General features: G+C 42.6%; 1 protein-coding gene across 1 annotated transcript; it reads left to right on the top strand.

The window, feature by feature from the left end:
- Window positions 1-385: 385 nt before the first annotated feature.
- On the top strand, window positions 386-19,657 carry LOC123993254 (CCR4-NOT transcription complex subunit 6-like). The gene is made up of 12 exons (XM_046295187.1): window positions 386-592; window positions 1,538-1,662; window positions 1,947-2,133; window positions 2,360-2,445; window positions 2,558-2,662; window positions 2,743-2,811; window positions 3,015-3,172; window positions 3,326-3,480; window positions 4,509-4,663; window positions 13,528-13,761; window positions 14,667-14,875; window positions 15,747-19,657. Exons 2-12 carry the CDS (start codon window positions 1,551-1,553, stop codon window positions 15,981-15,983), a joined length of 1,707 nt encoding a protein of 568 aa, XP_046151143.1. The 5' UTR covers window positions 386-592; window positions 1,538-1,550; the 3' UTR covers window positions 15,984-19,657.
- The last annotated feature ends 187 nt before the right edge of the window (window positions 19,658-19,844 follow it).

Genomic DNA, 19,844 nt, shown 5'->3' with positions numbered 1-19,844 from the left:
TGTTCTAGCAAACATCTGCATATTTCAGTTAGGGAACGCCTACTCTGTGAAGTGCGCGTTTGCATTGACTCAATTCGCCTTTGCACTCCCTGTAAACAACGCACGTTTAAAAAAACTTTGGCAAAGGGAAAAGTCTACAAAACCTAGTCCACTCTGTTCAAAACAGATTGTAGTGTTGGTAACATGAAACTATATTGAGATCAAATGTTTCATCGATGAAAAAATGTGCAGAATGTCGGCCAAAATATATCTCTTTTCATCTTCTCCCACTGCTGGCCACTGGGCTTCCTCTCACTACCAAATTTGGTAGTGTGTGGAAACGCCAAACGGAGGCTTCACATTTATATATCCGGTGAAATATCTGTCACATTGATCCATCTGCGCCGAAGCCTTCCTGATTCAACCGCAGATGGTGCGGTCCATCCAAGAGCTAACCAATAGCACCAAGCGTTGTTATCACACAGAGAGAAAAAAACCTGACAGTCGCCATGATGCTTGTTTGTTCCTTGTGATACAGCAGCGGAAACGAGAAAGTAGAAACAAAAGAGAGCACACACTCGTCCTCGCGATACAGATTGGTATGCGTTTGCAGGTAAAATCAACACAAGCGACGAGTTGCTTTGGGTGAAACAGATCCACAACTCAATTGTTTTCAATTATTGCTGCATATGTATTTCATAAAGTGCTACTTATGCATATATGAAGTCGGACAGGTTCGGAAAATGTAGATACCTAGCTTAGCTAGCCAACATTAGCTTTCAGCGGTGATTTCCATTAGGAATAGCCAGCATAGTTACGCTAGCTAGTTAGCCATAAGTGAACTAGTTAGTTGCTACTCTGTCAGCCTAGCGTGTTATGGTCAGTTACATCTAGAATAATATGCAACCGTTAATATCTTCTCATTTCATTGGTTAGGTAACTATATCAGCTAACTATAATTCTCAAGAAGTTATTTTGTAGTGGACGGTCGTTCGTTGGCTAATGTGCTAGTTAGCCCCTAACAGTAGCTAAAATTCTCAGCTATCGAGCTAAGTCCATTTTTCCTGACCCGATGCCGGGCTCAACGAGTCACCGAATTGTCTAACTAGCCGGCCAGTTTGTGTTCTCTAACTATTTAGTGGTGGTCAGTGCTTTGTGTGGCCTGTTGTGTAGAACTAACGTTAGTTGGCTGGTTAACTAAATTACCGAGCTGTTGCAGTGAGTATTATAAGTTCAACTTTATTGATTTCCCTCGCTGCTAAGTTGTAAAGCAATGCGTTCTCGTTGAACCGGATTTATTTCTGCAATTAGTATCAGCAGCCAGCCAATAATATGGCAACATCTTTGAGCCTCATTTCCTGAAGTTGTCAGAATCAAGCGAAAGCCTCTTGAAAAGTTATACGTTCCTCTTTGCATGTTTGTAAAGTACCTAGAAAGCTGCTAGTGAACAGTCACATTCAAAATGTCCGTTTTGTGCAATGGATATCTAATTGCGTTTGACATGCATATTATCAGTGGATAGATATAATGTTAAATTACTAAAAAATATTTTCCCCAGTGTTACAGCAGGAATGCCCAAGGAAAAATATGAACCGCCAGACCCCAGGCGGATGTACACTATCATGTCAACTGAGGAGGCAGCCAATGGAAAGAAGTCTTACTGGGCTGAGCTGGAAATCACAGGTGAGCATTGCAGGGGGGTGGCCCAGAAGCTGTGGAGGGGTGCTGTTCTCATATTAGGACTCAGCAAGTGAGGATGCTTTAGTCTAGGCCAGTTTATCAACCATTTTTTTTCAGTGACCAGCATTCTAGCGCTTAGAGGATAAGGTCCTCTGTTTTATAAGCATGTATGATTGTTTACTCAGGTTTGTTTCTATCCAATACATATCTGCTTTGAATGAAAAGCCACCACAGAGACATGACTCAACTGTGTGTTTATCTACCCCTCCACATCTCTCTCTCTCCAGGTAATGTCAGGAGCCTGAGCCCATCTCTGTGGACTCTGACCCACCTCACTGCCCTACATATCGCTGACAACTGTCTGTCACGCATCCCACCTGACATTGCCAAACTACACAACCTGTTGTACCTGGATCTGTCGTCCAATAAGATCAGGAGCCTGCCGGCAGAGCTCGGCCACATGGTCTCTCTCAGGTGAGCCGCTGGGAACCGCACTTCCCAGTATTCACTTTGTTCTAAACTTGTCACTAGTTGGTGCCTGAGAATAACTGTTGGATGTTGGGATCACAGAGCATTTACTTTTGCCTGTATAGATCACTGGTCAGTTTGTTAATTGTTTCTGGGAAAGTTGAGGAAGGGGCTGTATTGTCACAGGGGCTTGTCTCTGACGCATGCGTTTCCCTGTGTCCGTCCTCAACAGGGAGCTGCTTTTAAATAACAACCAATTGCGGGTTCTGCCATTCGAATTGGGGAAACTGTTTCAGTTACAAACACTGGGGTTGAAAGGTGAGTGTGGCTTATCGTCTTGGTAACCATTCCATCCTGGAGACCCCATTGTAGATCCCGTTGCATTTTTCAAAATGTCATTCAACGTTGTCTTTGTTCCTGCTCCTATCAGGAAATCCACTTGCACAGGAAATCATGAGCCTGTACCAGGAGCATGATGGCACGAGGAAACTGCTGAACTACCTGTTGGACAATCTGGCAGGTTCAATCAAATGCAGTAAGTCACCCTCTGTCTCTCACATAACGTTTTAGCAAAAATTACTAATGGCTAACGTGGACAACTCCTCCTGTCCCCAGCCCCCACAGAGCAGCCCCCGTCCCGGTCGTGGATCGCACTCCAGGAGCCGGACCAGACGAGACCTTCTGGTGAGAGACCAGCAGACAGTCCCTGTACACACGCACACACGCATGGGATGTTTTCCTAAAGAAGTTAAATCCGCTTAGTGTTTTGTTTCCTTGCCACAATACTAATGAGTATCGCAGTACTGTTATATTCCCTGGCCTAAAATAAGAGTACACTGAATAAGGTTCTATATCCTACATCTGTCCCTCCCTGTCCTCCCTCTCAGCGTTGTTCTCAGTGATGTGCTACAATGTGCTGTGTGATAAGTACGCCACGCGCCAGCTCTATGGCTACTGCCCTTCCTGGGCCCTCAACTGGGAGTACAGGAAGAAGTCCATCATGCAGGAGATCATGAACTGCAACGCTGATATCATCAACCTACAGGTATGTGGGTAAACCTCGACCCAGTGTTAAACAACTCCTGTCGCAGTCATTTTGGTTTCTCTCTGGCAAGTCATTGATCAGTGAACCTGATTTCCCTGGTACATAAAGTCATCTGTCCACTTTAATGTATGGATTTTGATTTATTTTCTACAGGAAGTGGAGACGGAGCAGTACTACCAGTATTTCCTGCCAGAGCTGAAGGAGCAGGGCTACGAGGGCTTCTTCAGCCCAAAGTCTCGAGCCAGAACCATGCATGAGTCAGACCGCAAACATGTGGACGGGTGCGCAGTTTTCTATAGGACAGAAAAGTGAGTGCACCGGAGGAGCACTGTCAATGCTTTCTTTTCTTCTCCACACAATGCTCAATGACACACTAGCTAAGGTCCCATCCAAATGGTGACAGATTTTCAAGTAAATATTCTAAAATGTGCATAAAACCAATATGCACAATTTCCCACCAGTGGTGTTTCCATCAACTGCCTTGTTGCTAATAAAATGCTGCATGAATACGTAAAAAAACAATTTTGCAGTTAAGTTCCCACGTACCGAGAACAAAAAAAAAACAGGTTAAATTTATCTCTACTGGTGGTTTTGTAACAAACTGTTGTGGTGATATAAATATAGCAAACTTGACCAATCTGGTTTTGGCGCATGCTCTCTCGACAACAGTTTGCTGATAAAGTGGATAGCTTACGTGGATGAGCAAGATCATTTTATTTGATCATTGGCAGCCAATTACCGATCATGTCACCAGTGTTCAAATAGTCTACCCTAGATATTTAGCCTATTGGAAATTTGCATGATCACCGTGCACTTAAACGCCATGTGAAGTTTATCCTAATTGATTTAATCTTTATTTTTTTATTTTACCTTTATTTTACTAGGCAAATCAGTTAAGAACAAATTCTTATTTTCAGTGACGGCCTAGGAACAGTGGGTTAACTGCCTGTTCAGGGGCAGAACGACAGATTTGTACCTTGTCAGCTTGGGGATTCGAACTTGCAACCTTTCGGTTACTAGTCCAACGCTCTAACCACTAGGCTACCCTGCCGCTTTTCAGCTTTCTGGTGGAAGGTGTTTCCGCCACCATATCTCACAATGAATTTGAATAACACAAAGATCCCACCATGTCAAACGGACAAATTGTCAGTTGACAATTCTAAAATTGTACTGACGTTTCCTGTTTCCATCAGCCCTGTTGTGATTTTTTTTTTTTTTTAAATGCGTCAGGTAATTCATCCGCATGAAATGGTTGGATGGAAACTTGGTTACTTATCACATCTTAATTCATTTGTTTCTCTGCCCATCTCTCTTCCCCCTTGCCTTCTTCCCTCAGGTTCGGTGTGGTGCAGAAACACACGGTAGAGTTTAACCAGCTGGCCATGGCTAACTCTGAAGGCTCTGAGGCCATGCTCAACAGGGTTATGACCAAGGACAACATTGGAGTGGCCGTACTGCTAGAGGTCCGCAAGGAAATGATGGAGGAATCCTGTGAGTGTTATGTTCCCTTTTCAAAACATAGACCCTACACCTAGTTATGGCCCTCTCCCTTTTCTCACCCTAGCCCAGTGATGGGCAACTTTTGATGGGGGTGTGGGCCACAAATAAATCTGAAGTCATCATGAGGGGCCGCAGTGACAAGCGGGACTTCGTACCCACATCATACCCATACATGCAGTCAGAGCCAGCTCTAGCCTTTTGGGGCCCTTAAGTTGACTTTTGTTGTGGTGCTGGGGGCCCACCTTGCTAGCAAAACATTTTAGCGGCCCCTGTCCTGACAGTGGAGGACAAACGTTTTGGAGTTCATTTCGAGCAGTTCTACACATTTTGTCATGGGGTGGAGAGAAATGTTTGCAGTGATATGAGTGACTTAACTAAATCAATGTGGGCCCCCTGGTCAGTAATTTGACCATGATTACAAGTTTAGATGGCTGCCTAAAGTAATTTACCAATAAATAAAAAAATCTGACATGGGCTAATTGAGTGACTGACATAACAAGAGGATCTGCTGCTGCACAACCAGATTTCAAAATTGCACCTTTTTTTCTACTATTCTAACTACCAACATTAGATTGAGACCCGGACTGAGTTCCAAAAAATGGAGATGTATACATGCATACAGTACCAGTTAAAAGTTTGGAAACTTACTCATTCAAGGGTTTTTATTTGTACTATTTTCTACATTGTAGAATAATAGTGACGATGACACTTTGACACATGGAATCATGGAATAAACATGGAGTCATGTAGTAACCAAAAAAAATTAAAATATATTTTACATTTGAGGTTCTTCAAAGTAGCCACCCTTTGCCTTGATGACAGCTTTGCACACCGTTGGCATTCTCTCAACTAGCTTCACTAGGAATGTTTTTCCAACAGACTTGAAGGAATTCCTGCATATGCTGAGTACTTGTTGGCTGCTTTTCCTTCACTCTGCGGTACAACTCATCCCAAACCATCTCAATTGCGGTGAGGTCGGGTGATTGTGGAGGCCAGGTCAAATGGTAAAAATAAAGAAACCCTTGAATGAGTAGGTGTGTAATATAATCACAACCATTTTGATTAGTTAAAGTTCATATAAGGAAATCATTCAACTGAAATAAATAGCAGAGTATGTGAGCGAGGTGCCCGAATTTGACTGGAGTGAGATTTCCGAAGGCTCGAGCGTCGACATTCTAGCCCGCTCCAGTAACGCTCACTTAACGAGCAAGAGGCATGCGTTTGTAGTCTACTTGTGCTCCTAATAGCCCATTGCTTTAGCTACTGTCATGGAGTTGGTTAAATATTTTCATAAATAAACTGACAACGCTAAATCAAGGTGACTTACAAAGGTGAGGAGGGAGAGCGGTGGTGTAGTGTCCACTTATGTGTAAGGCTTGGATGACACCTGCTGGTATGGTACTAAAATGTTAAGTTACAGACCAGATAACATTGTTCTACATGCGGGATATGGAAGTTGTTACACTGGCTACCATGAAACATCCACAACTAAAGAATCATTGTGGAATATGAAAAGACACTTATCCCTAAAGTGTGATGGTGTACTTATTACTATGTGCACATGGTAAAATAAAGGAGGTGGGTAGATGAATGTCACTGTATCAAAGTATTTATAATAAGAAAATTAGATCTGAAACTTTGTTACATTATCAATACAATGGGCCATAATTAGATTATTGCCCAATAGGCCTGGCATATTCCCATGTTCAAGGAGCTTTCTGTTTTGATTAAGTTATTTGGCCTAAAACCCTTTTGGGTCTACCTAATAGGAAAATACAAAAACTGCCCAGCCTGGCAAGAGTGGCCAAAAGGGTGTTTAGCATCCCCAGTGGCTCTAAGTGTGGAGAGGATATTCTCCACTGCTGGCCGGCTCTTGCATGAGCCTGAAGCCACAGGCCGGCCAAGCTCGTGATTCTAAAATTTAATTCAAAGGCACTAAGTCATTTCATTTGTATTTAATTCTAAAGTAAGTCAAAGCCTATGTGCGATTTACAGACCTATGACTTAAATGTTTAAATGCTGTGTGGTTTATGTCCCTATCTTAATTGAAATGATATAGCCTAAATTAATATTAATTAGGCTCCCTTTCTGGCTCCTGACCTTTTTAAAGTTTATATACTGTTTAATGACATGTAGCCTTTTTGAAATTGTTAGTGTCTTATGTTCACCTTTTCATGGATATTCTTACTGTTCATTCAAATCTATATGGTATAGTTTCAATACATTAAACAGTTGGTAGGTGCAGGTAGTCATACAAATATATTGGTTTTGGTCAAATCCTTATTTTAATGAATGGTGTGAATTTGGGAGCAGGATATTTTTTTTCTGGAGGACTGGAGCGTTTTTTAGCAAAGCGTAGGAAAGGACATGGCGCGCCTTGAGCGGCCAACTGCTGAACTTGACTCGCATAATCTGCTGGGCAGGGATGCAAGCATGGGGGTGTCCTAGGAAGGCATAGACCCACCCACTTTGAAGTCAGGCCCAGCTAATCGGCATGTTTTTCCCCACAGAAGGGCTTTAATACATACATAAATATTATTGAGCACCCCTTCCCCTTCAGTCGATCCCGCAGGTGAAGAAGCCAGGTGTGGAGGTCCTGGGCTTGAATGATTACACGTGGTCTGTGGTTTTGAGGCTGGTTGGACATACTGACAAATTCTCTAAAATTACTTTGGGGGTAGCTTATGGTAGAGAAATTAACATTAAATTCTCTGCCAAAGCTCTGGACATTCCTGCAGTCAGCATGCCAATTCCACGCTCCCTGAACTTGAAACATGTGGCATTGTGACAAAACTGTTTATTTTAGTGGCCTTTTATTGTCCCCCGCACAACTATGCAACTGTGTAATGATCATGCCATTTAATCTGCTTCTTGACATGCCACACCTGTCAGGTGGCTGGTTTATTTTGGTAAAGGAGAACTGCTCACTAACAGGAATGTGAACAGATTTGTTCAAAACATTTTGAGAGAAAAAGCTTTTTGTGCTTATTGAATATTTCTGCAGTCTTTTATTTTAGGCCATGAAACATGGGACCAACACAAGTTTCTATTTTTATTTTAAATGCATGGGCCTACAAAAGGGGGGAGCCCGTTGCTGCTGTAAATCCTAGACCTTGCTATGATACTATCCCATTCAGGCTCAACATATATTTTATTAGGATCCTAATTAGCTGTTGCGAAAGCAGCAGCTACACTTCCTAGGGTCAACGTAAAACATGGCATGATGCATAACAATAATAACAATGCATGTAGCTTACGGACAGAGCTACATACATTTTAAAAGCAGCGCACACAGCCTATATATCGATACATACACACTAAATATCTAGATATCTATGTTAAAGTAAACACGTTTTGGAAATGCATTACGCCATCTAACCAGTTATCAAATAATGTTACCGGTATAAGTAGTTCTTAGCCAGCCAGCTAAACTTGGTTATTTTAGCCTGCTTGCTAGCCAACCACCACAATCAACATATATCTAAGTAGTAAGCTAGAGAACAACTAGTCTAGCACTGGCAGGAACCCACAGAACACAACAAAAAGCCAGCAGGTATAATGTAGAGAGAGCGGAGACTTTCCGATTGACTGCTGAGTTGGCCACCAAAGTTAAGGGCCAACGTTACCTGTAGGTTTGTAGAAAATGGCGGTTGAAGGCTTCAGTCACGCTCTGCACAGTACCTGGTTTGTCAGTCTCATTCCGAATTCTACCTTCCACAGGTTATACTAAGCCATCAAAGTCGTACACTTGATGTGTGCACGGTTCCCATACTCCAATCTGCTTGCTTCAACCAGACAAACCGGTCCCACTTCACATGAGTAGTAACCCCATCCTTGTGGGTTTTAGTGTACTGGCTACGGACAGCAGAAGACCACTACAATTCTCACTCGCTCGACTACCACTTCCAAATGCACAGGAAATGAGGAGATGCAGTTTTTTGCATTAATTTATATTTTTTACTTTGTGGATGTACATAGAAGCTCACCAGCGCCAACACTTGGTTTGGAGTATAATTTCACGTTACCTGCTAGCCATGCTAATGTTAGCCAGCTGGAACTACCTAGGTAGCATTGGTTCTCCATATGATGATGATAAATAGTGCCTTGTGTGTAGTTCCGAACATAAGTTAATAAATATGTAAAAATGCTAAAACATAACTGCGTAGTTAGTTGTAGTTACGATCTGGTTACCTATAGCTAAGACTTTGACCACAGTTACTTTGAGTAAAAACTCATTTTAAAGTCACTTTTTTGTTACGTCCCCCACAACAAGAAATACTTAAATACATGTCATTTTGTCATTTCAAAGCCTTTCATTGGCGAATGTATAGCGTCAGCAATCCAAAGTTTATATGCATACTCTTCCGGTCAAAAGTTTGTGGTCACATAGAAATGTCCTTGTTTTTGAAAGAACTTGTAAGGACAGTTAAACTTTTTAAGCATTCTAGTACCGTTAAATAGTTAACAAACACAGACGCAGCGATCTAAGGCACTGCATCACCGTGCAAGAGGCCTGGTTCGAATCCAGGCTGTATCACATTCGGCCGTGATTGGGAGTCCCATAGGGCGGTGCACAATTGGCCCAGAGTTTGTCATGGTTTGGCTAGGTGGGCCGTCATTGTAATTAAGTTTGTTCTTAACTGACTTGCCTAGTTAAAGGTTACGCGCACACACACACGCACACTCACCAGGAAGTTATTTTATTGGCATTCAGTTTTATTTTTTTATTTCACCTTTACTTAACCATGTAAGCCAGTTAAGAACAAGTTCTCATTTACAACTGTAATCTGGCCAAGATAAAGGAAACCAGTACGATTTAAAAACAACAGTTAAACATAAACAAACGTACAGTAAATAACACAAAATAAATGTAAAATCTTGTAGGCAAATAGATCAGAGGTGAAAATAATTCAAATTTAGCATTAATACTGGAGTGACAGATGTGCAAGTAGAGATACTGGAGTGCAAGAGGGTAAGTAATAATATGGGGATGAGGTAGTCTGGTGTGCTATTTACAGATTGGCTGTGTACAGTGATCGGTAAGCTGCTCAGACAGCTGATGCTTCAAGTTAGTGAGGGAGATATGTCTCTAGTTTTTGTGATTTAATATATATTCTTTTTTTGCAATTCGTTCAAGTCAGTTGCCAGCAGAGAACTGGAACAAAAGGCGGCCAAAGGGAGTGTTGGCTTTCGTAACTGACTGTATATTGGTATATAAGTTGCGGGGGCTATTCGATGCTAATGCAGAACACCACAGGGTGTCTTTGTGCTGGTCAAGGTAAGTCAAGTCTGTGGTGAACCAAGGGCTATATCTGTTCTTAGTTCTACATTTTTTTGAATGGATTATGCTTATTTAAGATGGGAGAGGAAATCACTTTTATAGCGCAACCAGGCTTCCTCTACTGACGGGATGAGGTGAGTATCCTTCCAGGATACCCGGGCCAGGTTGATTAGAAAGGCCTGCTCGCTGAAGTGTTTTAGGGAGCGTTTGACAGTTAGGAGGGGTGGTCGTTTGACCGCAGGCAATGATGCGGTGATCGCGGAGTTCCTGGTTGAAGACTGCAGAGGGGTATTTAGAGGGCAGGTTGGTCAGGATGATATCTAAGAGTATGCCCATCGTTACGGAATTAGGTTTGTGCCTGGTAGGTTAGTGAGCTGGCCGGCGATCAATTCATATATGGTGTCCAGGGCACAACTGGGGGTCTATAACAAGCAGCAGCGGTGAGAGACTTGCTTCTGGAAAGGGAGATTTTTAAAAGTAGAAGCTCATTGTTTGGGCACAGACCTGGATAGTATGACAGAACTCTGCAGGCTATCTCTGCAGTATATTGCAACTCTGCCCCCTTTGGTAGTTCCACCTTGTCAGGAAATGTAATCGTTAGGGATGGACATTTCAGGATTTTTGGTGGCCTTCCTAAGCCTGGATTCAGACACGGCTAGGACATCCAGGTTGGCGGAGTGTGCTAAAGCAGTGAATAAAACAAACTTTTAGGGAGGAGGCTTCTAATGTTAACATGCATGATACCAATGCTTTTACGATTACAGGAGTCATCAAATGAGAGCACCTGGGGAATGGGAGTGATGCCGGGGGCTGCAGTGCCTGGGTTACCATATGCCCCCATTACCAGTAAAACATAATCAAAACTGATTTATTTCACTTACTTGCTGTGCTGTTCAGTCGTTTCATTCTCAACCAGGATTTCATAATGTCAAGCAGTGAAGTTTCAGCTCTGTCCGTGGCCTCTCTTCCTCAGTGCGCACTGTCACTGTGTCAGTTTCTATCTTGTCTAGCTGTGTGTGTGTGTAACATTTCATGTAACCCTGTTTGTCTGCATCAAAGTAGCGGTCCTTGTCCATAGCATCGAGCATGGTGAATACACCGTAAAGAGTGCCACCGAATCGCTTTGTTGAGCATGCGTTTCAATGCCATGACAGAGGGTGTCTCGTGTGCTGCAGGCACAGTTGATGAGCTGATTGTTGAACCGGCAGCAGCGGTACGACAACCAGCACATTCATGAGCCTGCAATATAACTTTCCTCAGTACGAAATCCTAGACCTACTGTGCTGTCAGACTCCGCATGCCCATGGGGCTGATATCGCTGGTCCAAATGTCAGTTGTGAAGCTAATAGCAATGCTTTTATTTATTTTTTATTTTTTTATAGCAGTGACTCCATTAATGTGTTACTCCGGTAGGGCAACATCTGAAAAGTAGCGTACTTGGTAGTGTGTACCGGTGCTCAACCAGTAGGCGAAAGCCAACGTCACCCACGACAGAGAACAGTTAATTGTCAAGGGCAATGAATTCTATTATCTTGGCATTAATGGGTTTTGCCTTAGAGTTGTCTCACTGAAATTCTTACTTTCAAATGCTCGACTTGACTGCTCGATCCACACAGCAGACATTAGGCTAGGTTAGGAATGCGGTGTTGCACGAGTAGCGCAAGATTTTACGTGGCGTCATTACGTCATGTACCTACCTACGTTATATAGGTATGCACGTCAGCTCTGACATCGGTTTTGCACATTGGCGTTAAACTAGACATTGGGCCGATGTTGGCATTTTTAGCAAATAGCAGCCGATTCCGATAAGTTCACCGATATATCGTGCATCCCTAGAATGGAGGGTAGGTTATTATAGGCTACTTGATCATCCTGCAAAATTGAGAATCACCTGATATTGAAATTATGAGCATATCATGTGCTTTCCTGTGAGATCTTGTCCTGGCCCAGTATTTTCATCATTTGTGCCAGTAGCTTTCAGTTGCCACTGGCAAATTTAACTGAATGTCAAGCCCTGACATTTGTCACCCTAGCCCCTGCACCTGGCTCTTTGTCTGGTTCTTACTCATTTGGTATTCTTAGAACTGAAAGGACTGAACAAGTTTTGTAGTATGGTGGGTGAATTATTTGACGGATATCCACATGGCTTAGAAATGGTCTTTCCCAGTCTGTTTTCAAGGGTGTACCACAGGGGCTTATCTTCATCTCACTTTAAATTTAGAACTTCAAAAGGGGAGAGGCTGTTGCTGCACTATTCTGGCTTGTGTCCCATGGCTGTGCTCTTAGCTGTTGCTACATCAATTTTTGGACTTATAAAGGAATGATATATTCCTCAAGAATCAATGGGTACATGAGCTTAGTTCAACTGTTGTACCCCATCAGAAGCCAAAATAAAAACACCATGTGAAGTGTTGGTCCCATGTTTAATGAGCTGAAATAAAAAAATCCCAGAAGTGTTCCATACTCTCAAAGCTTATTTCTCAAATGTTGTGCATATCTGTTTACATCTCTTTTAGTGAGTATTTCTCCTTTGCCAAGATAATCCATCCACCTGACAGATGTGGCATAGAATCTGATTAAACAGCATGATCGTTACACATTGCAGCATGATCATTGCACATTGTACTGGGAACAATAAAAGGCCACTAATGTGCAGTTTGGTCACACAACACAATGCCACATATGTCTAAAGATTGGAGGGAGCATGCAATTGGCATGCAGAATGCAGTAATGTCTCCCAGAGCTGTTGTCAGAAAATGTAATGTTCATTCTTCTACCATAAGCCACACCAAACGTTGTTTTAGATTTTGGCAGCATGTCCAACCGGCCTCACAACCGCCGACCCGTGTGTATGGCGTTGTGTGGGCGAGCGGTTTTCTGATATCAAAGTTGGGAACAGAGTGCCCAGTGGTGGTGGGGTTATGGTATGGGCAAGCATAAGCTACGGACAATGAACACACTTGCATTTTGTCGATGGCAATTTGAAATGCACAGAGATACCGTGATGAGATCCTGAGGTCCATTGTTGTGCCATTCATCCACTTATCACATGTTTCACCATTCTAATGCACTGCTCCATGTCGCAAGGATCTGTACACAATTCCTGGAAGCTGAAAATTTCCCAGTTCTTCCATGGCCTGCATACTCACCAGATGTATCACACATTGAGCGTGTTTGGGATGCTCTGGGTCAACGTGTACAACAGTTTACACCAATATCCAGCAACTTTGCACATCCATTGAAGAGTGGGATAACATTCCACAGGCCACAATCAACAGCCTGATCAAATTGATGCGAAGATGTCGCACTGCATGTTGCATTTTATATTTTTGTTCAATGTATTGTCAACAAAGAAGATATTATAAGGAAAACTATAGCCTCAACATGGTTAAACTATAATATTGATATCATGGATGGCAGTACTTGCATCCATGGCTCTGTTTTATGATTTTAAAGAAATCTTCTGTTTATCCATCTTTTTTCCAAAACAGTGTTGATGACATTCTTTGTTTCTACTGCTTATTGACCATTTTAAAGTAACCTCAACACATGTATTTTTCTCTCTTCTCTCCAGCGGGGAAGTCTCTGCACGGCATGGAGAAACAGCTCCTCTTGGTGGCTAACGCCCACATGCACTGGGACCCGGAGTACTCCGACGTCAAGCTGGTCCAGACCATGATGTTCCTGTCTGAGGTGAAGAACATTGTGGACAAGGCCACTCGCAGCCTCAAACTCTCCTCTGTCTCTGGGGAGACCAATGGCATCCCTCTTGTTCTCTGTGCCGACCTCAACTCTCTACCAGACTCTGGTGAGTGGCTGGGTTAGAAGATGTTTGGTTCTAATTCTGAGTAAAAACTCACCGGAAACTGTCAAAGCTCAAACCAAGTTTATTCTTCCCATTGAGTCAATACAGCTGCATTAGACAAAGACATGTTTACAATAGTTGTGATATAGCAACCCCACTTTGGGTGGATTCTCCTCCTTCTTGCTAAACATCGTATCTTTATTGCTAGGCAGGAACCTAAGTGATACGGGCAATGAACTTCTTTCTCCCTTAACCTGACCTGACTTCGACCCTCTTCATCACTAATCCGTGGCTCTCTCCTCCTATCAATGCTGTCACGATATGGTATTCCCTGCACTCAGCACATTTCAAGCTTAATTGCGTACACTGTATACCTTCCTCCTACAGATGACCATTCCTCCTACAGATGACCATCTGATGTCGACCCTCTAAACCTAAGCACCCTATTTCAATAGGGGCGGCAGGGTAGCCTAGTGGTTAGAGCGTTGGACTAATAACCGGAAGGTTGCAAGTTCAAACCCCCGAGCTGACATGGTACAAATCTGTCGTTCTGCCCCTGAACAGGCAGTTAACCCACTGTTCCTAGGCCGTCATTGAACATAAGAATTTGTTCTTAACTGACTTGCCTAGTTAAATAAAGGTAAAAAATAAATAGGATACCTAATAATTAACTCTATCCCAAGTTTAGGACTTAGTACCCACAATCCATCAAAGGGAAAGGTATAATCAATAAATCTAGTGATGGGCCCACTAGCTGCCTGCTTGGCTTGGTGATGGTTACTTTGAATGAAGGAATTTAGACACTTATGGGTTGTTCTATAGGGAAAACATTTTGCAATGGAAAAGTAACTGGACAAGTTTAGGTTTACTGAACAGGACTCATGTAAACCCCTACCGTCCCCCTCTAGGTGTGGTGGAGTACCTGAGTCAGGGTGGAGTGGACTGCACCCACAAGGACTTCAAGGAGCTTCGCTACCTTGACAGCCTCACCAACTTCAACTGCAATGGCAAGAACGGCAACTCCACGTCCAACTCCAGGATCACCCACGGCTTCAAGCTGAAGAGCGCCTACGAGGACAGCCTGATGCCTTACACCAACTACACCTTTGACTTCAAGGTGAGGGAGCCACACAAACACAGGCAGACCCGAAGCAATGTCTCTGACACCGCCTTTTGACAGTGCTACAGATTGCTTTTTGTTCTTGTCCTGATTTATCCGGAAATCCGATTTTTCCCGACATTGAAATTGACCCATGGTCTTTTCTGCAGCATTACACCTGCGTTGCAAAGGTTTCATGTACTCTGACGTTTTGTCCACTGTGTCTAATTGTTAGTTATGTTCTCTTCCTCAGTCATCAGCTTTTCCGTTAGCCTGAAATTTACTTTTGTACTGATTTTAAAATAAATGTCTCTAAATGACATTTAGCAATGCACGGAAGTGGTTTCAGGTTGTTTGTCTTTCAAACGCATCATCTCTCTACTCTTCCTGTCTGCAGACTTGCAGTATTTTATAACTAATACTGGCCCACAAAGTTTCTCGCAACAGTGAGTCTGCGACTGACTGTTTTCATGCAGGGGAGAAGTATTATATCATACAGGTCCACCAAGGTGGTTGAGTAGTTTGTTTTAGAAATGCTAAAACATTTGCAAAGCTAGCTAGATAGCTACTGTACAAAGGAATGGATCTCAGATAAGTGGAAAAAGACATTGACACTAAAATGGAGGATATTGCCAAGCAGATGACAAAGGAAGATGTGCCTTGTGCAAGGAGCCAACGCTCACTTTGTAGGGTATCATTCCTGCTTGTTTAGCTCAATCATTGCAGTCAATTTGGCAGTCGGCACTGGGCATTCCATAAAAAGCAGTATCCTGCTGTAACAACATTCAAACAGGTTTTTATTTGATGGCCGATTTGCCCTCCTAATTCAAATCTGCTTTGTAAACGCTGTCACTCATCCCCCTCTCTCTCTGTCTCGCTCTCTCCTCAGGGTGTGATTGACTACATCTTCTACTCCAAGCCTCAGATCAATGTGCTCGGCATCCTGGGTCCCCTGGACTCCAACTGGCTCCATGAGAACAATATCAGCGGCTGCCCGCACCCCCACATCCCCTCTGACCACTTCTCCCTGTTCGCCCAGCTGGAGCTGCTGCTGCCCAGCACTCTGCCCCAGGGCCAGGCCAACAACCAGGTCAACGGCATCCACCTGCCTGGAGGACGCAGGTAGTGGTGAGACAACCCCACTCCAGGGGTGCTGTATGCTATAGCAGTGTGCAACCTCCAGCCCTCCAGCTCTTCTCTCGTTGTCACTTGGAGGAAAGAAGATGAGACGGAATACACAACCAACCTGTAACATAAGAATCAGCCGTACAGGGAGGTCTGGCCAACAGGGATTTCTGTTATATATTTTTTATTTTCCTCATTGTCGTTTTCCATTTTGTTTTCATTTAGAAAATGTCAAACCTGTCTGTGTTTTGGATACCCCCCCGGTCATTCTTACACAATGCTTTTCTAACTCCTTAACAGACAGAAAGGATGCTAGCTTCAATTATATCACCATATCCCCCCTGGCCCCCGTATAGATTTTTAGATCTTTAGCAATATCACCTGACTCTTGTTGTCTTTGACATGGCCTGTGCAGTCTTGAACAATGGCACAAGAAATACCTTGTATCACTCGATATCTGTGGACACCCTTCACAAGGCAAGGAGAGAAAGGACACCACTTCTAAAGCTTGCAGCTGATAGTCTGTCCTATACCAATCTCAAACCAGCAAAAATGGCAGCAACTGACATATCTAATGTCTCAGCCAAGGCTAAGAGTGGGCCTTGTCTTTTCTCTCCCCACTGAGATCAATGTGATGGTATATCTATCTACCATATAAGGCATAACCTGGTGTGCCACTCCTCCTTTCTGTGCTATAGGGCCAATCTCTCTGTGGGTCCAAAATTGTGGTGCTCACCAGGTGCTTTTTGGTGCTCACCAGTCCACTACTATTGAGTAATAGAACCTAGTCAGTTGTCTCCCTCTCCAAGTGGTGCAATAGGAACTAACCCCACTGGTGCATGTAGACTGATGTCACTGCTGAGAGGCAATTCCATGGTAACTCTGTGACACTGACTCCGATTTGTAACTTTAAAATGTATGTCAAACAAAAACCAATGATTGCAAAGTTAAACAAACATACAACTCTGCACAAGCACTACTTTTTAACAATTTCCACTGAATTTGACAAAAACACATTTAATTGGATCAGTGCAGGTGCAAAGTTTGGTAACAGAATGACAGTTTGTGCCATCGTTCTGTTACCAACTTTTCATCTGCACTGTTCATCAAGTAAATGTTTTTGTTCAGTCTTCTGTGGGAATTGTTTGAAAGTAGTCCTTGTGCATAGAGAGGGTTTGTTTGACATATGTCTTTAAAGTGAACAATCTGTGTCTCTGTTCCTGTGGAATTGCCTCAGTGTTTTTAGATGTTGATGATTATTATCCTTTTAGAAAAGGATGACCGCAACCACCAAATACACTTGTCTGGACCTGTTGTATGGAAGCAAGTAAGCTCTAGTTAGCGAAGGCTTGTTGGCATGCCGGTCAGGCATAGTGCTAAAAAATTTTTTTATCTGTTTCCTCTGGATTGGAACAGATTTGAATGATTTTAAGTAGTTGAATAACATGTAATTAGTGGCCAGCTCCCATCCCCCTTTGCACACTGTTTTTCCTCTGCATGTGTACGTGACAGTCATTGTTAATATGACTTCATTTGGACCAGGGATGTGCAACTCCAGTCCTTGGGTGCCGGAGTGGTGTCTCACTTTTTCACCAGCTCTAGCCAACACAGCTGATTTTAAACTAATTCTGTTTTAAACTATCACGACTAGTTGATTATAGGAGTTGGGTGCGTTAGCTGGGGCAAAATTGTGACTGCAATCAGGCCCCCCGAGGACTGGAGTTGCCCATTCCTGATTTGGACCATATACCACCTTTTGTAATGGGGTAGGGGATTTTGGCTGAGGGGCAATGCAACAGAGGAAATTCTCAACTAAACATTTTTCAGATGTGTTACTTTTTAAAGAGGGAGGGCAATAGCTGATGTACAGGAGTTTAAACCAGCAATCCTCTCACTGTCACACACGTGGACATACGCAGAGATCTTGCAGCACTGTCTCTTGAGGCCAGTAGTGATTTTTTTTTTTTTTTTTTCCCTCAGCCATAAATTCCGTACTCTACAGCAGTGGGTTTTTTTTCACAATTGTTTGTACAGAATATAAATCTAGATTGTCTTTACACGATTGTATATGAGTCACAAAAGACCTGTTTTCTGGCAGGGTTTTTTTTGTACTATGAGTAAATTATGATCCAATTTGAAGAAGAAAAAAAAAAAGACAGGATTGTATTGTAAACTATGGCAATTTTTTTTTATCCAGTAAATGTTAAGATGAAATTGAAATGACCAGCTTGTACAAAAGACTTAAGGGGTTGTTCCAGGCGTTCGCTGCCACTACTTTGCACTCCTGCCCTAGTTGAACTGTTTCTATGTGTCTGTATTGCTTGTTTTCCTGCTATGATTTGAGAACATGTTTCTCAGATTGTAAATAGATCTACTGACTAAATGATGATGCATCTTCAAATCCATTCTATTAACAAACAAGCCAGCCTGCCACCAACCGACCCATTCATCCACTCACAGTTCAGACAAAAGTAAGGTTAGGTCTCCAATAACACCCTATTCACTATAGTGCACAAATTTTGGCCAGTCCCATGTAGCTCTGTTCAAAAGTGCACTATATAGGAAATAGGTTGTCATTTCAGATTGACCCTAAGAGTGATTTATTTTTTGCATCACGCACATCCAGTATCCCACAATTGGCGTTGTACAACCGGGAACGTTGTACCTCACCGTAGCTGTTTTGTTGTCTTGCACTACTTCTAATCGGCCAACTCCGGAACAACCTCTTCTCCCATTTTATTTTTTAAATACTGTCCAGACATTTGATGTTCTTTGGGGTTTTTGTTATCGTTTTGTATTTTCTTTCTTTCTTTTTGTATGAGCTGTGACAATGTTGTGTATATACTCTTTGTTGAGCCATCTAGTAATCCGGTATGGAATATTTGTCAAGCTTTAGCTTTTTTTTCACCGGGGCAAAGTGAAGACCTCTTCTGGAACCCCCTTACTTCCAGAATGTTTTGCACCCTCCGTGTACTTTAGCTCAGCTATTAGAACCCCTTGATAGTCCCTTGTCACCATAGTCACCTAGCCTGTCTTGCCCCTCCACCGCTGAATTCTGAATCTAGAAAAGCATGTTCCCCTATACCTAGCCCTATGTCCAACCCCCTAGACACTTAACAGTCAAGTGTATTACTTTAGTCCTTTTAACCCCGCTACTGAAGCCCCTGTGCGGTCCAATCTCCTCTGCCGTACCATCTGTGAGGAACTGACCCGTCTCCCCATCTGTCAGGTGGCCCAGACAGACACACTCTCTCTCTGTTTTGTTACTATGGGGACTGAAATATGTCTGTGACTGACTATATATTGCAACTGTCACATTTTAAACAGGAAATGGAATGATCACGCCCCCCCCCCCCTCCTTTCCCACATTTATTATTGAATAAATTAAAGTCACCTTTTTAAAGTAAATATGATTCTTTCGCCACTGTGCTAAAGTTTGAATTTTATGAATTTTTACAGAGGGGAAAGGTTGAAATGGGAAATATAAATTTAGTCCTAGTTCAAAAGCTTTTTTTCTGTCCTTACTCCCCCGTTGATATATTTTATTTGTTTTGAACAGAAGCAAATGTCCAGTTTGATACCCCTGAATTGCTGGTAGTATTGTAGTAGATTTAAAGACTTAGCTTTTTTTGTAAAGTGTGAATAAAAGATGTATCTCTTGTTTCCTTCCTAAAACTTTGAATTGTGTTGTGTATATCCTATGATTGCTACACTTTAATTTTTACCCATTGCTTTTCCATACCTTACCCCACCTTTCCATCAACCAAATGATTATCTTTTTTTGGGTAGAAATGATAGTCATCATTAAAACATTAACTTGGTCAACTTTGGGTCGCTGTAAAAAATGGACGCAGAATGCTTA

The sequence above is a fragment of the Oncorhynchus gorbuscha genome, linkage group LG13 (assembly GCF_021184085.1).
Source record: "Oncorhynchus gorbuscha isolate QuinsamMale2020 ecotype Even-year linkage group LG13, OgorEven_v1.0, whole genome shotgun sequence".
Lineage (NCBI taxonomy): Eukaryota > Metazoa > Chordata > Actinopteri > Salmoniformes > Salmonidae > Oncorhynchus > Oncorhynchus gorbuscha.
Note: the sequence above shows the minus strand (reverse complement) of the source record. Positions and strands in the feature narration are given on the sequence as shown.